The 15,802-nt window shown below is 40.4% G+C and overlaps 2 protein-coding genes across 4 annotated transcripts in view; both read left to right on the top strand.

The window, feature by feature from the left end:
* rab11fip5a (RAB11 family interacting protein 5a (class I)) overlaps window positions 1-14,925 on the top strand; it is a 38,981-nt gene extending 24,056 nt beyond the window's left edge. For all 3 annotated transcript variants that reach the window (XM_019348962.2, XM_013272917.3, XM_019348963.2), the window contains one exon: window positions 11,910-14,925. In XM_019348962.2, coding sequence (XP_019204507.1) covers window positions 11,910-12,167 — 258 coding nt within the window. In that variant the 3' untranslated portion in view covers window positions 12,168-14,925. The remainder of the gene's footprint in view (window positions 1-11,909) is intronic.
* Window positions 959-3,840, top strand: LOC112843101 (uncharacterized). The gene is made up of 2 exons (XM_025900871.1): window positions 959-1,108; window positions 1,145-3,840. Exon 2 carries the CDS (start codon window positions 2,116-2,118, stop codon window positions 3,394-3,396), a length of 1,281 nt encoding a protein of 426 aa, XP_025756656.1. The 5' UTR covers window positions 959-1,108; window positions 1,145-2,115; the 3' UTR covers window positions 3,397-3,840.
* Window positions 14,926-15,802: the final 877 nt, after the last annotated feature.

Below are 15,802 nucleotides of genomic sequence, written 5' to 3'. Positions count from 1 at the left end.
ACAGAATAGTAATAACTTAAATAGAAAAATTGGAAAAGCAAAATGGACCGCTGAAAAAATGCTGAACATGGTTAGGTTCCATCAAGTGTACTTGTTCAACTGTGGAAAAATTCACAGAAATCTAAAAAGACAACAAAACCAAGAGAAATAACAGCCAGCAGATACACACAATTACAAATATGGACACATATGGAAACACAAATGCACAGAGGGACACACACACAGGATCTATGCCTGTCAACTTGTCTCAATATGTTCAATTTATATCCTACAGTGAGATGCTGCCAAAAAGGGGTCTCACTCTCTCTCTCTCTCTCTCTCTCACTCACTCACTCACTCACTCACTCACTCACACACACACACACACACACACACACACACACACACACACACACACACACACACACACACACACAGATGCTGCTTGTGTCAGACATATTATGATTTGGTAGAAATACTATAATTAAGCAGAAATACTATATTTAGCACAGATCTTATAAAATAGCAGAAATAGTATGATTTAACAGAATAGTAATAACTTCAATAGAAAAATTGGAAAAGCAAAATGGACAGCTGAAAAAATGCTGAACATGGGAAGGGTCGCTCAAATGTACTTGTTGAAAGGTAAAAACGTTGACAAAAAAAGAAATAACAGCCAGCAGATACACACAATTACAATTATGGACACATATGGAAACACAAATGCACAGAGAGACACACACACAGGATGTAATCCAGTCAACCAGTCTAAATATAATCAATTTGAATCCTACAATGAGATGCTGCCATAAGAAGGGTCTCTCTCTCACTCACACACACACACACACACACACACACACACACACACACCAGGAAGTGAACAGGGGCTGTTAATGGTGTTGCCTGCATGTTTCTAGGTCAGTCAAATTGCCTGGAGTTGGTCAATTTGAATCCACCAGTCAGAGAGGCTGTTTACACACACACAGCACAGAGACACAGACCAGCTTCTTTTAGTCTATTTCTCATAGTGAGGATTCCCCTCAAACAAATGACTATAATTTCCAAAGACATCAGGATGTATGTGTTTGGAGCAAAAAACTATTGAGTTTTAAGCAGAGAGTCATCAGCTGTTCATGTACTCAGCTGTTAGGGCCTGTTGCTATAGTAACTCCTGTGAGTGGCAGGAGGGGATGGGACACACACACACACACACACTCTGCAGTTGGGGTCAGACACAGAGATGGGCAAACAGGAATTAAGCTCTGAAACAAATGCTTGCCAAGAGAAAACTGTAGGTCCGATCGCAATAATTCTTTCACCGTGAGTGGCAGGAACTTCCAGACTACAACATATTAAATTTTCATGCCTGTAGAGTGTATCATACTGACGTGGTGACAGTGTAAAGACACCCTTCAATGTTAAGTTTGAGCTGAAAATTGAGAGCAGTTTTAGAATGGTCGTCTATGGGGGACAGAGAGGGAGGAGGCTGCGCTTTGATGGCATTTGTGAGAAAAATGTAAATCTGATCTTGATAAGAAACACATTGGATGAAAGAAGACAACGATAGCTACATTTTGATGTATAAATTATTGATGTAGGGTAAATGGTTTGGGTGGGACAGGACGAGAAAGACAAATTTTTTCAATTATTCTCCACACTCTGGTTTATTGGCAGTTGACAGTTGGGCGAACATTCCGTGAAAATCCCAATTTTCCTAAAACTTAAACTGCTCTTGTGAAACAACCGTAAAAGATATCGCAACGAGGATTTGGTCAATAAAAGTCCAAAATCTTGTGACCCGTTTAAAGTTTAAATGACGTTTCTACGACAAAGTATGGCCGAGCGGTAGGCCTTCAAAGTGGCCTGGGTTGGCGCCCCCAAAAGTCATAACACACCATTCCAGATCCAGCTGCATAAAATGATATAACATATGTGAAGCTTGTATCAAAACTGTGGGGTGAGTTATGTGGCGAAATTTTAAGCGGGAAAAAGGAGAATAATAAGCAGCATAAATCTGTCGAATAGTAATAAGTGTGCCATTACAGAGGCACACTTAATTTAAAAAAAACAAAAAAAGAAAAAAAAAGAATGTTACGTTATGTTATGACATCATCATGATGATCAAAGGCATTTCATATGCCTTTGATTTGTGAATCCTTAAATAGAGGTAAGACTCCCATACTTTCATGCAGTTTACTTGCAACACTCAAGATTGCAGCGTTCAAAGGTACGCCTGAGAAACATTTTAAAACGGTTGAATCTTTAACACAGTCACTTCAGCAACACTCCAACATGTCTCAGAGTAAACGCGCTGGCTTTACTACAATGGACCACCAAAATCCAGAGCCAAATTTGGAAGAAACTAATTTCCAGCTTCCACTCAAGAGGAAGGCAGACCCGGATTATGTTGCACAGAATTGCACAAGTGCCGACAGCTGCTTTCCACCAAAGAAAAACAGACGAATCTGTGAAGAAAAAACTGTGTTGAAAAGACAATCCAGTCAGACTTCAAAAGGCAGCAAAAACAACTCTGAGAGCTACTCTCCAGAGAGAAAGAGTAAGAGAACAGACACTGAGAAAAAAGAAACGGCAGTGACTCCGAGCATCCAAAAAAGTTGCACGCCAAGGTCTATCCAGCACCAAGTTGAGAAAATGGACGTTACGACCTCGAGCGATACTTTAACCTCTGAAATCGCACCACCAAGAAAACACAAGGCCAAAAGTAACCGTAGTGACACAGAGTATCCAAAAAAGTCCAGGACTATCGATCTCCCAGGTCAGAAAACAAATGATACAGCCTTGAATGGTACCAGAACCTCTGAAAACACACCAAAAAAGAAAGAGAGGCCAGAAGATCAGAGAGGAAAAAACGTGTGGCTCATTGGGTCCATCGACATCAGACGAGCCGAGGGTGAAGCAAGAAAGATTTTCGGAGAAAATTTTGGACTTGATGCCAAAGTCCAGTGGTTTGGCGAAGGAGGAATGCGCTGGTCGGGAGTCCTTCCTCGTTTTTATGAGGAGCTATCCACACAGAGCCCACCTGACATACTGGTAATCCATGCTGGGGGCAATGATTTGGGACTCTTTTCTGCTGATGAACTTTCTTCTGTCATTGAGAAGGAATTGATGCAACTGCACACAGAGTTCCCCTCAATGACAATTGCATATTCATCCATCAATGAGCGTCAAGTGTGGAGACATGAAAATCCAGACGAAATCAATGAGGACAGGAAGATTGTGAATGCCAGCATTAGAAAGGCTGTCGACCGCTTTGATGGAGTGGTTATTGAGAATCCGCCCTTCAAGCTTTTCAACAACTCCAACTGCTTTGGAGTTCATTTTTACACGAAAGCAAATGAAGTGTTTCTGACAAGCATCCGCAAGGCCATCAAGAAAAGTCTTAAGTCACGTCACTGAAAACTGACTTGAGACATTTCTTTCACAGTCCAGAAAACCATATGTTGTTCATTTTAGGCAATGTGAACAACATATAGCTAACATGTGCTCTCATTTTTCTTTTCCTCTGCCTCTCACCCCCCAACCAGTCATGACAGATGGCTGCCCCTTTCTTAGCCTGGTTCTGTCAAAGGTTTCTTCCTTTTTATAAGGGAGTTTTTCCTTTCCACCGTCGCCCAGTGCTTGCTATTAAAGGGGATCATTTGAATGTTGGCGTTGATAGTTTAGAATCTAAACTAAACTAATAAACGTAAAACATCAGGTGATTGTTGGGATTGATAGTTTAGAATCTAAACTAAACTAATAAACATCAAACTTCAGGTGAGGGGTTCACATAGTAGGGAGCACTACAAGAATTACAAATAAAAACATGTAATTGGCAGCTAATCAAAATAAAGAAAACAAAAAAAAAAAAACATCTCTTACTGCTCTGTTTATTTCTTTAAATGAACACTTGTACTTTTTGTCATAGAAGAATAAGAATATTAATATGAATATGAACACCAAGGCGTTTCCAGGCCAGCCAAGAGATATAATCTCTCCAGCCTGACTTGGGTCTGCCCCGGGGCCAAATGCCTGGTGGCACCCTTGCCTCCATGGGCACCTTAACTCATCACTTTTGGCGCAGAGAATGTATTTTATGAACTAATATTAGTAGGCTGAAGCCTTTTACTTCTACTTACTTCCACGTTTACTATATATTAATATGCTTTTTTTAAGGATCAAGATGTGGGTTTGTTTTTCCAGCTCCATTAACAGTTGTTTTTTCAGAGATCAGATGTCCTCACATCTTCAGCAGTAACGTTAATCCATATTGCACAGATAGAGAAAATCAGCAAAATTATTAGTTTTACTTCGTACAGCGCCGATTTGCAGACGCTGTGCACACAGGTTCATCTTTAGGCTCTTTAGTCCTTATAGTGCGGCTCCGCCTGGTTTGGGCAAATAAATTAGAAGCATTTAGCTGAAGTGTATTTTATTTATGTTAGTTCTTTTTAACTCGTAGTTCTAAATTGGAAGATTATTGTGATATTGAAATATAAAAATAAAATTATATTCTATTATTTTTTTCATCGCTCAAAATAAGAGTCACACGTATACCCACCAAAACGCCGTGCATTTATCGAGACTTTCAACCCCAGGTAGGCCAATTATGGATCTTCGGATCCACATTATGTCAGCAGCTGTTCTCCACCGTGAACTATGTTAAAGACAAACACCGTTCACGCCTGACAGATGACAGCTTACAGTCCTGCGTAAACTGACTTCGTATAGCCCCGATTTGCGGACTCTGTGCGCAGAGGTTCAGGAGCAGAAGTCCCATTGTAAACAAATCACGGCAGACCCGACGATGTTTCCATGAGCATGCTTTTGAGCATCTCTTTATTGAGCACTTTTCACACACGGTTGCTGTACGCATACAGCCGGCTGTAGCTTTTCAGCTCACAGCCCGACACACACCACCAACAACACAACAGCACAGATGGCGCAGACGTAAAGGCAGCGAGGTGTAATTGCGGGTCTGTAAAGTTATTAGAAGTTCAAAAACTTTTTCAAACACTGACATCGGCTTATTCAGTTTTTTTTTTTTTCAGCTTTATATTTTCAGCTGTATCTATGAGAGTCAAAAAGCCTGGATCTGCTCAATCTGAATCCACCAATCAGAGCTGCCACTTCTGTCTGCTTCATCAGGCTATGTAGTTGTTCCTGTCAATGCAGCTGCATCCCTTGCTCACACCGACAGAGACATGGGCTTTCTGTAATGTATTTCAGACATAGCATCTTAGCAAAAAAATTGTGACTTAAGAGAAACATAATAACTTAGCAGAAATACTATTATTTGGAAGAAATAATAATATTTAGCAGAAAAGCTATAAAATAGCAGAAATGGCATGACTTAACAGAATAGTAATAACTTAAATAGAAAAATTGGAAAAGCAAAATGGACCGCTGAAAAAATGCTGAACATGGTTAGGTTCCATCAAGTGTACTTGTTCAACTGTGGAAAAATTCACAGAAATCTAAAAAGACAACAAAACCAAGAGAAATAACAGCCAGCAGATACACACAATTACAAATATGGACACATATGGAAACACAAATGCACAGAGGGACACACACACAGGATCTATGCCTGTCAACTTGTCTCAATATGTTCAATTTATATCCTACAATGAGATGCTGCCAAAAAGGGGTCTCTCTCTCTCTCTCTCTCTCTCTCTCACTCACTCACTCACTCACTCACTCACTCACTCACTCACACACACACACACACACACACACACACACACACACACACACACACACACACACACACACACAGATGCTGCTTGTGTCAGACATATTATGATTTGGTAGAAATACTATAATTAAGCAGAAATACTATATTTAGCACAGATCTTATAAAATAGCAGAAATAGTATGATTTAACAGAATAGTAATAACTTCAATAGAAAAATTGGAAAAGCAAAATGGACAGCTGAAAAAATGCTGAACATGGGAAGGGTCGCTCAAATGTACTTGTTGAAAGGTAAAAACGTTGACAAAAAAAGAAATAACAGCCAGCAGATACACACAATTACAATTATGGACACATATGGAAACACAAATGCACAGAGAGACACACACACAGGATGTAATCCAGTCAACCAGTCTAAATATAATCAATTTGAATCCTACAATGAGATGCTGCCATAAGAAGGGTCTCTCTCTCACTCACACACACACACACACACACACACACACACACACACACACACACACACACACACACACACACACACACACACACACACACACACACACACACACACACCAGGAAGTGAACAGGGGCTGTTAATGGTGTTGCCTGCATGTTTCTAGGTCAGTCAAATTGCCTGGAGTTGGTCAATTTGAATCCACCAGTCAGAGAGGCTGTTTACACACACACAGCACAGAGACACAGACCAGCTTCTTTTAGTCTATTTCTCATAGTGAGGATTCCCCTCAAACAAATGACTATAATTTCCAAAGACATCAGGATGTATGTGTTTGGAGCAAAAAACTATTGAGTTTTAAGCAGAGAGTCATCAGCTGTTCATGTACTCAGCTGTTAGGGCCTGTTGCTATAGTAACTCCTGTGAGTGGCAGGAGGGGATGGGACACACACACACACACACTCTGCAGTTGGGGTCAGACACAGAGATGGGCAAACAGGAATTAAGCTCTGAAACAAATGCTTGCCAAGAGAAAACTGTAGGTCCGATCGCAATAATTCTTTCACCGTGAGTGGCAGGAACTTCCAGACTACAACATATTAAATTTTCATGCCTGTAGAGTGTATCATACTGACGTGGTGACAGTGTAAATACACCCTTCAATGTTAAGTTTGAGCTGAAAATTGAGAGCAGTTTTAGAATGGTCGTCTATGGGGGACAGAGAGGGAGGAGGCTGCGCTTTGATGGCATTTGTGAGAAAAATGTAAATCTGATCTTGATAAGAAACACATTGGATGAAAGAAGACAACGATAGCTACATTTTGATGTATAAATTATTGATGTAGGGTAAATGGTTTGGGTGGGACAGGACGAGAAAGACAAATTTTTTCAATTATTCTCTACACTCTGGTTTATTGGCAGTTGACAGTTGGGCGAACATTCCGTGAAAATCCCAATTTTCCTAAAACTTAAACTGCTCTTGTGAAACAACCGTAAAAGATATCGCAACGAGGATTTGGTCAATAAAAGTCCAAAATCTTGTGACCCGTTTAAAGTTTAAATGACGTTTCTACGACAAAGTATGGCCGAGCGGTAGGCCTTCAAAGTGGCCTGGGTTGGCGCCACCAAAAGTCATAACACACCATTCCAGATCCAGCTGCATAAAATGATATAACATATGTGAAGCTTGTATCAAAACTGTGGGGTGAGTTATGTGGCGAAATTTTAAGCGGGAAAAAGGAGAATAATAAGCAGCATAAATCTGTCGAATAGTAATAAGTGTGCCATTACAGAGGCACACTTAATTTAAAAAAAAAAAGAAAAGAAAAAAAAAGAATGTTACGTTATGTTATGACATCATCATGATGATCAAAGGCATTTCATATGCCTTTGATTTGTGAATCCTTAAATAGAGGTAAGACTCCCATACTTTCATGCAGTTTACTTGCAACACTCAAGATTGCAGCGTTCAAAGGTACGCCTGAGAAACATTGTAAAACGGTTGAATCTTTAACACAGTCACTTCAGCAACACTCCAACATGTCTCAGAGTAAACGCGCTGGCTTTACTACAATGGACCACCAAAATCCAGAGCCAAATTTGGAAGAAACTAATTTCCAGCTTCCACTCAAGAGGAAGGCAGACCCGGATTATGTTGCACAGAATTGCACAAGTGCCGACAGCTGCTTTCCACCAAAGAAAAACAGACGAATCTGTGAAGAAAAAACTGTGTTGAAAAGACAATCCAGTCAGACTTCAAAAGGCAGCAAAAACAACTCTGAGAGCTACTCTCCAGAGAGGAAGAGGAAGAGAACAGACACTGAGAAAAAAGAAACGGCAGTGACTCCGAGCATCCAAAAAAGTTGCACGCCAAGGTCTATCCAGCACCAAGTTGAGAAAATGGACGTTACGACCTCGAGCGATACTTTAACCTCTGAAATCGCACCACCAAGAAAACACAAGGCCAAAAGTAACCGTAGTGACACAGAGTATCCAAAAAAGTCCAGGACTATCGATCTCCCAGGTCAGAAAACAAATGATACAGCCTTGAATGGTACCAGAACCTCTGAAAACACACCAAAAAAGAAAGAGAGGCCAGAAGACCAGAGAGGAAAAAACGTGTGGCTCATTGGGTCCATCGACATCAGACGAGCCGAGGGTGAAGCAAGAAAGATTTTCGGAGAAAATTTTGGACTTGATGCCAAAGTCCAGTGGTTTGGCGAAGGAGGAATGCGCTGGTCGGGAGTCCTTCCTCGTTTTTATGAGGAGCTATCCACACAGAGCCCACCTGACATACTGGTAATCCATGCTGGGGGCAATGATTTGGGACTCTTTTCTGCTGATGAACTTTCTTCTGTCATTGAGAAGGAATTGATGCAACTGCACACAGAATTCCCCTCAATGACAATTGCATATTCATCCATCAATGAGCGTCAAGTGTGGAGACATGAAAATCCAGACGAAATCAATGAGGACAGGAAGATTGTGAATGCCAGCATTAGAAAGGCTGTCGACCGCTTTGATGGAGTGGTTATTGAGAATCCGCCCTTCAAGCTTTTCAACAACTCCAACTGCTTTGGAGTTCATTTTTACACGAAAGCAAATGAAGTGTTTCTGACAAGCATCCGCAAGGCCATCAAGAAAAGTCTTAAGTCACGTCACTGAAAACTGACTTGAGACATTTCTTTCACAGTCCAGAAAACCATACGTTGTTCATTTTAGGCAATGTGAACAACATATAGCTAACATGTGCTCTCATTTTTCTTTTCCTCTGCCTCTCACCCCCCAACCAGTCATGACAGATGGCTGCCCCTTTCTTAGCCTGGTTCTGTCAAAGGTTTCTTCCTTTTTATAAGGGAGTTTTTCCTTTCCACCGTCGCCCAGTGCTTGCTATTAAAGGGGATCATTTGAATGTTGGCGTTGATAGTTTAGAATCTAAACTAAACTAATAAACGTAAAACATCAGGTGATTGTTGGGATTGATAGTTTAGAATCTAAACTAAACTAATAAACATCAAACTTCAGGTGAGGGGTTCACATAGTAGGGAGCACTACAAGAATTACAAATAAAAACATGTAATTGGCAGCTAATCAAAATAAAGAAAACAAAAAAAAAAAAAACATCTCTTACTGCTCTGTTTATTTCTTTAAATGAACACTTGTACTTTTTGTCATAGAAGAATAAGAATATTAATATGAATATGAACACCAAGGCGTTTCCAGGCCAGCCAAGAGATATAATCTCTCCAGCCTGACTTGGGTCTGCCCCGGGGCCAAATGCCTGGTGGCACCCTTGCCTCCATGGGCACCTTAACTCATCACTTTTGGCGCAGAGAATGTATTTTATGAACTAATATTAGTAGGCTGAAGCCTTTTACTTCTACTTACTTCCACGTTTACTATATATTAATATGCTTTTTTTAAGGATCAAGATGTGGGTTTGTTTTTCCAGCTCCATTAACAGTTGTTTTTTCAGAGATCAGATGTCCTCACATCTTCAGCAGTAACGTTAATCCATATTGCACAGATAGAGAAAATCAGCAAAATTATTAGTTTTACTTCGTACAGCGCCGATTTGCAGACGCTGTGCACACAGGTTCATCTTTAGGCTCTTTAGTCCTTATAGTGCGGCTCCGCCTGGTTTGGGCAAATAAATTAGAAGCATTTAGCTGAAGTGTATTTTATTTATGTTAGTTCTTTTTAACTCGTAGTTCTAAATTGGAAGATTATTGTGATATTGAAATATAAAAATAAAATTATATTCTATTATTTTTTTCATCGCTCAAAATAAGAGTCACACGTATACCCACCAAAACGCCGTGCATTTATCGAGACTTTCAACCCCAGGTAGGCCAATTATGGATCTTCGGATCCACATTATGTCAGCAGCTGTTCTCCACCGTGAACTATGTTAAAGACAAACACCGTTCACGCCTGACAGATGACAGCTTACAGTCCTGCGTAAACTGACTTCGTATAGCCCCGATTTGCGGACTCTGTGCGCAGAGGTTCAGGAGCAGAAGTCCCATTGTAAACAAATCACGGCAGACCCGACGATGTTTCCATGAGCATGCTTTTGAGCATCTCTTTATTGAGCACTTTTCACACACGGTTGCTGTACGCATACAGCCGGCTGTAGCTTTTCAGCTCACAGCCCGACACACACCACCAACAACACAACAGCACAGATGGCGCAGACGTAAAGGCAGCGAGGTGTAATTGCGGGTGTTGCTCAGGTGCGTCCACCTCCCCTGCAGCGGCGCCGCAAACCACGCCCCGCCGCACGCATTAACCAAGTAAAATACATATTTAGGCAGAATTTTGCAAATATCTATTTTTCATTTTTCAGCAGCATAGTGCTTTTTTTCCGAATTATTTTTTAAGAGTCAGGTCAAGGCTCCAACAGCCCAAAGGCGATATAAGGGTGGCGGCTGACAACAGTTTTTGTTTGCTACATGGATCATTTTAGTTCAGCTCGGTGTCTTTCCTTTTGTTATATTTCTTTAAGAGTTCAAAATGTGTTGATTACATAAATATAATTTAATTTTCTCTGTAGCACTTCATGGATTTCATAAGCAGCACACCTTAGTTGTTCACACAAAGCATAAAGATAAAACACAATATATACAGTGTTATCTTCATTTTAGATGTCAAAAAGTATTTGCGGCTCCCAGTGTTTTCTTTTGCGTGGAGACCGGGTCCAAATGGCTCTTTGGGTGTAAAAGGTTGCAGACCCCTGGTCTAGACCATAAAGTACATGGGAATTTGTACTGGACAATGAATTTGATATGAAATACGAAATAACTGTGATACACAGAGTCTAAAACAAATAATATAATCATAATGAAAACTTTTAAAAACATAGTATGTCCGAGTGTTTTCCTGAGTGCTAAATAATAAAAAAAGGCCCTATTCTGATAATAAAAATCCAGTGTGTACACAATATGCTGTTAAAGAAAAGTCTATCATCCAGCAAGACACATATGTTTTTGTAGGATCACTCTTTTTACAGTAAGTCTTCTCCTAGGGTATGAATACCAACATTATTTAAGATCTGGGATTGTTCATTAGTCTGTCCATTTATTTTTTTTCCACTAATCCAGTTTAACGGGGTAGGGGTGGAGTGTCTATGAAAAGGGCTAACAGAGAAAAAAGGCAACCATTCATGCTCCCAATCACATTTACAGGCTTAGAATAACCAGGATGTCTTTAGAGTGTGGGAGGAAACTCTAGCACTCAGAGAAAAACCTCAAGGAGAACCTGAACATGGAAGCACCCCAACCAATAAGTGGATTCAAACGCAGGACCTTCTTGCTGTGAGGCAGTATAGTCCTAGCCACTGTCGAGATCTGGGAGTGAACAACATAAGTATTGTTTCCTTAGTATTAAGAAGCCATTTTAAACTAGGCAATGATGCCTGCAGCAGTTCAAAAGCAGTCTGGATCTCCTAAATGGCCTGACTTAGAGAAGAGCTAACTGAGTATTATATCATCTGTATAAAGGTGCAGTTCAAGTACAGGCATATCCTTTGCAATATTTTTTTTTTTTTTTAAATATGGGAAAAAAACAGGGCCTGTAGTTGAACCTTGAGAAACTCGTTTTGAGATCTCCAGGAAGCTTGACTTGTATCCGCCTGTATAAATGCACTGGGTCCCATCTACAAGGTAGCTAGGTAACTCCTGAATCTCGTTCTGTAATGAGTGCAATGAAAAGACACGAGGCTGTACCTGTTAAATGAATATTCTTTTCTTGTCCTTTTGTTTTTCTTTTTGTCTCCAGTCACTGACAGAAGGAGCGGGGTCATACTACCACCTGACCCACAGTGAACTGGTCAACCTGCTGGTGCAACGCGAGGCGGAGCTGGAGAGGCAGAAGGCGGAGTATGAACGTCAGAAACTTTTGCTGGCCAAGCGGGAGACGGAGCTGAAGAAACTGAAGCCGCAGGTCAGAGATTTGGAGGACTACATTGACACACTGCTGGTGCGCATCATGGAGCAGAAGCCCACCCTCCTGCAAGTGCGCTCCAAATTCAAGTGACGAATTCAGGCGGGGGGGTAGAGGGTTTGCAGTTCACGTTGCATCTGTTCACTCTAACCTCCACAACAGCTCTTTAGTCTTTTCACTGCTATGCTGTCTTTTTTGATACAAATATTTAGGCACTGAGAGATGTCGAGGCGACGTTTTCCAGCTGGCATGCTTTACTGTACTGAAACACGTCCTCGGTGAAGGGTTTGGTCTGAGTGGTTTTATGAATGTAGCGCGCGTCCTCAGGTTGTTTTCAGGTTCACAAAGCCAGTTGGTGGGTTTAAAAAGCCCAGATGCTTCCATTTTGGGATCTTGATTGTAAAAACAATTAATTTTCCTTCTCACCTCACCTGTCACTTCTATCACCTTATCACAAAAGAGAGAAAATTGTAGGATTTCAGTCCACATGACGCTTATCTGACTATATCCTCACTCAAGATGAAACAACACCAACACTTCTACGTGAGTGTTGCAGCTTTGTAGCTTGAGCAGAGCAACCTGAAGAGACATACTGGTGGTTTTGCATATTTAGTCCATCAGTTGTTGGCCTTTTTTTAGCATACAGTCAAGTGGTAGATTGATTCCCCTCTTTCAAGGCAGACTTTGGTTTCAGCTATTTTTGGCATGAAAATCAAAGACGCATGAAGCCTCTCAAGACACGATCGATCAGGGGGAGCATTTTGTCGTCTTGTTACATTTCATAGTAGCTCATTAACAGAAAATGTCGCCATTTTATGGAGTGCAATGAGATGTTGCTAGCTCAATTGCTAGTTCAAAAGCCAAAAATGACATAAAGAGACTACAAATCCTGACATTTGAGGGGAAAACTACACTTGCAGCAGTATGAATCTCCTGTTGTGTATTGAGCAGTTCACTGGGCAATCCCCTAACCTAGTTTCCCCGGCATTGTCTGGAGTTCATGTGTAAAACTTGTGAAAGTTTATGTTGGATTTGGCTTTTTGAGCCCTGTGTATAGAGTCAGAATGAAGCCTCAACAACAGCCACTGCGATACGCAATGGAAACACACTGCTAACAAATAACAAAGGCAACATAACATTTCCTCCAATAGAGGGAAAGTTTCAAGCCTCTGCAAGTTGAGACCTGATTGAAGTGATCTCAAAACTCTGGCTATCTGGAAGGAAGGAAGAAATCTTCAAATAGAAATCATGCAAAGTGAACTAAAAAGGCAGATTCATGATGAAAATGTGCAAAACCACTGATATGTTTCTTTTGGTGTGGCTTTCTGCAACGTTTGAGTCGTGCCACTATTTCCAGAGTGTGTGTGTGTGTGTGTGTGCGTGTGTGTGTTTGGTTTTGGATTAAGACTCTACTAATGTTCCCTGATAAGTACCGAGTGCTCTGACTCGTTTTTGAAACTACAAACCAAATGAGCAGATTTCAGCCTTTGTCACGTGGACATTACTGGGAACTGATTGTAGCCTTTGAATGTTCAAAAGTGTTCTTAGCCAGCAAGTGAATGGTGTTTTCTTCTTTTCGTTTCACCCATTTATTTGCTTGTTTCGTCCTCTTTTTCTTTTCCTCTTTTCTTCTTTCTGTTCTTTGGGCATGTCTTGAAATTACCCAGAATGCTCAGCCACATAAGCTAACTGATTCTAGCATGGGTCACGGTGTTATCAGGTGAAGACAGTATCACTCAGTATCCAGTCAGTATCAGGATCAGCCATCCCAGCTATTTGATCTCATGCTTCTGCCTTCCCACATGTGCGTTCTCGACACCACGTTAAGAAGAAGATGCCTGCAACATGCTGGTACTTGACTTCCCTCCCTCAGTGTCTTGGGTGTCACACATGCTTCTGCTCAAGCACACATATCGCTACAGCTTTCAGGTGTTACAAAGGGATATATACCGCGTTCTACAGCATATATGCCGTATTGAAATGCCAAATGCTGCCTTATTTTTGTTTTTTGATGTTCATTGAGAATCGAGCACTTCGTTTGAACTTGTCGGGCCCCGAGGCAGGTTTTGAGAAAGAAAAGCCATCTGTTCACTGATATTTTTCTGTTCTCTCTGTTTTTTTTAAACTCTTCTAATGCTTTGTTTTGATATTGTTTAGGTCACCGCTGCACAAAAGTACAATGTATGCATAACAATAGAAAATGAGTAGAAACAGTGATTTCCTGTGAAATGCCAAAAATATAGTGTGTACATATTTATTTAAAAAGAAGCCTTGAAACTTAATCTATGGAGCAGAGTGATACACCATAAAGTATTCTGATATGATGCCACTTTTAACAGCATTTGTGGATGTTCTTGCACTACTTAACTGTCAGAATAAAACTGTACCTGTCCGTCTGATATCGGTATAGTTAGATCTTCTTTACACCGTACTGCACTTTCTAATCGCTCCGTGATTTAAGCGCTCGGCCTACTTTTAACATCACGACAGATAACTAGCCAGTGAGCTCAAAGCATACACGAGCATACACAAGCATCCGGACCTATCCCGTCGTCTCAGTCCTGCTGTGCGATTGCAATATCGAGTTGCATAGATGACTGTAGAGACTGCACATTACGTGTGACTCGGCACATCCTCTTTCTCGTCTTCCATTTAACAGAGGTTTTGTTTTATTTTTTGTTTTTTTTACATTTCAGTTTAAACTGATTGTATTTTTGTCCTCAACTGTGTAGCTGGTGGAATGTGCTTGAGGTAGTATGTAAGATTGGAAAGTTTACAATCCGTGATGCAATTCTGTTTCACAAATTTTGTATATTTAATAAAGAATATTTTGTGTTTCTTGCTCACTTTATGTTTGCTGGTAATTATTTCTTTCCATTTTTCCACTGGTTGTTTTTAAAAAAAAAAAAAAAAACACTCATAATCCTTCACTCTGGGTTGTTTCTGACAATTTTGCATCCAATTCCAAGTTGCTAAAACAGCAGTGTTATAGATGTTCCTGACATTCAGGTAGTTCTTTGAGCATATTCTTCAAACTAGTTAATCTCAAAGAGTCAAAGTAGTAACTGAATAAAATGTGATATATTAAAACAAGTGATCTTGCCATGTCATGTTGAACTCTGTCTTTTGGGAACCTTTCATCGACAGTGACTGGGCTCATATTATACACATGATTTCACCCATTTGTCATGGCTTTATTAGTTCCACCTTTAAAAACTGAAAAGATGGGGCTGAAGTCTTATTGGAGATTTCACAATGCCTCTAGTAGCCTTTACACCAGAACACTGAAGTCGTTAGTCCTCTTCACTATTAACAATGACATTTTTTATATCCTATTTGAATCTTTTCCTTCAGTTTTATTATCCTTTGAACATGCTCTTACACACCTCCAGGACTGATATTCTTCTGAATACTGCATAGTCATCAACAATTTTAAGCATGCATAATTTCTAAAAACATCATATACTTTGAACTCAAATTTACAAACCAAACCCAACTCCTGCTGGGTTACCCTGTTGCACATTTGTATGATGCAAGCTGCTACTGTTTGCTCCTCAGAACCACCACTAGGGGGCTATGTAATCCTCTATAAGCTCAAGCAAGCTTGCACTCACCAAGAGCATTTCTCTTTTTAACTGTTGTACTCCAAACCCAGTGCCGGTCTTTCAACATTAACCTCCCGTTTTAAAAGAGGCGAAAACAATGCAAGCTCTTCTGGGAAATGTAGT

Source organism: Oreochromis niloticus, linkage group LG19, assembly GCF_001858045.2.
Source record: "Oreochromis niloticus isolate F11D_XX linkage group LG19, O_niloticus_UMD_NMBU, whole genome shotgun sequence".
Taxonomy (NCBI): Eukaryota; Metazoa; Chordata; class Actinopteri; order Cichliformes; family Cichlidae; genus Oreochromis; species Oreochromis niloticus.
The sequence above is the reverse complement of the archived record's forward strand: the minus strand, read 5'-3'. Positions and strand labels throughout refer to the sequence as shown.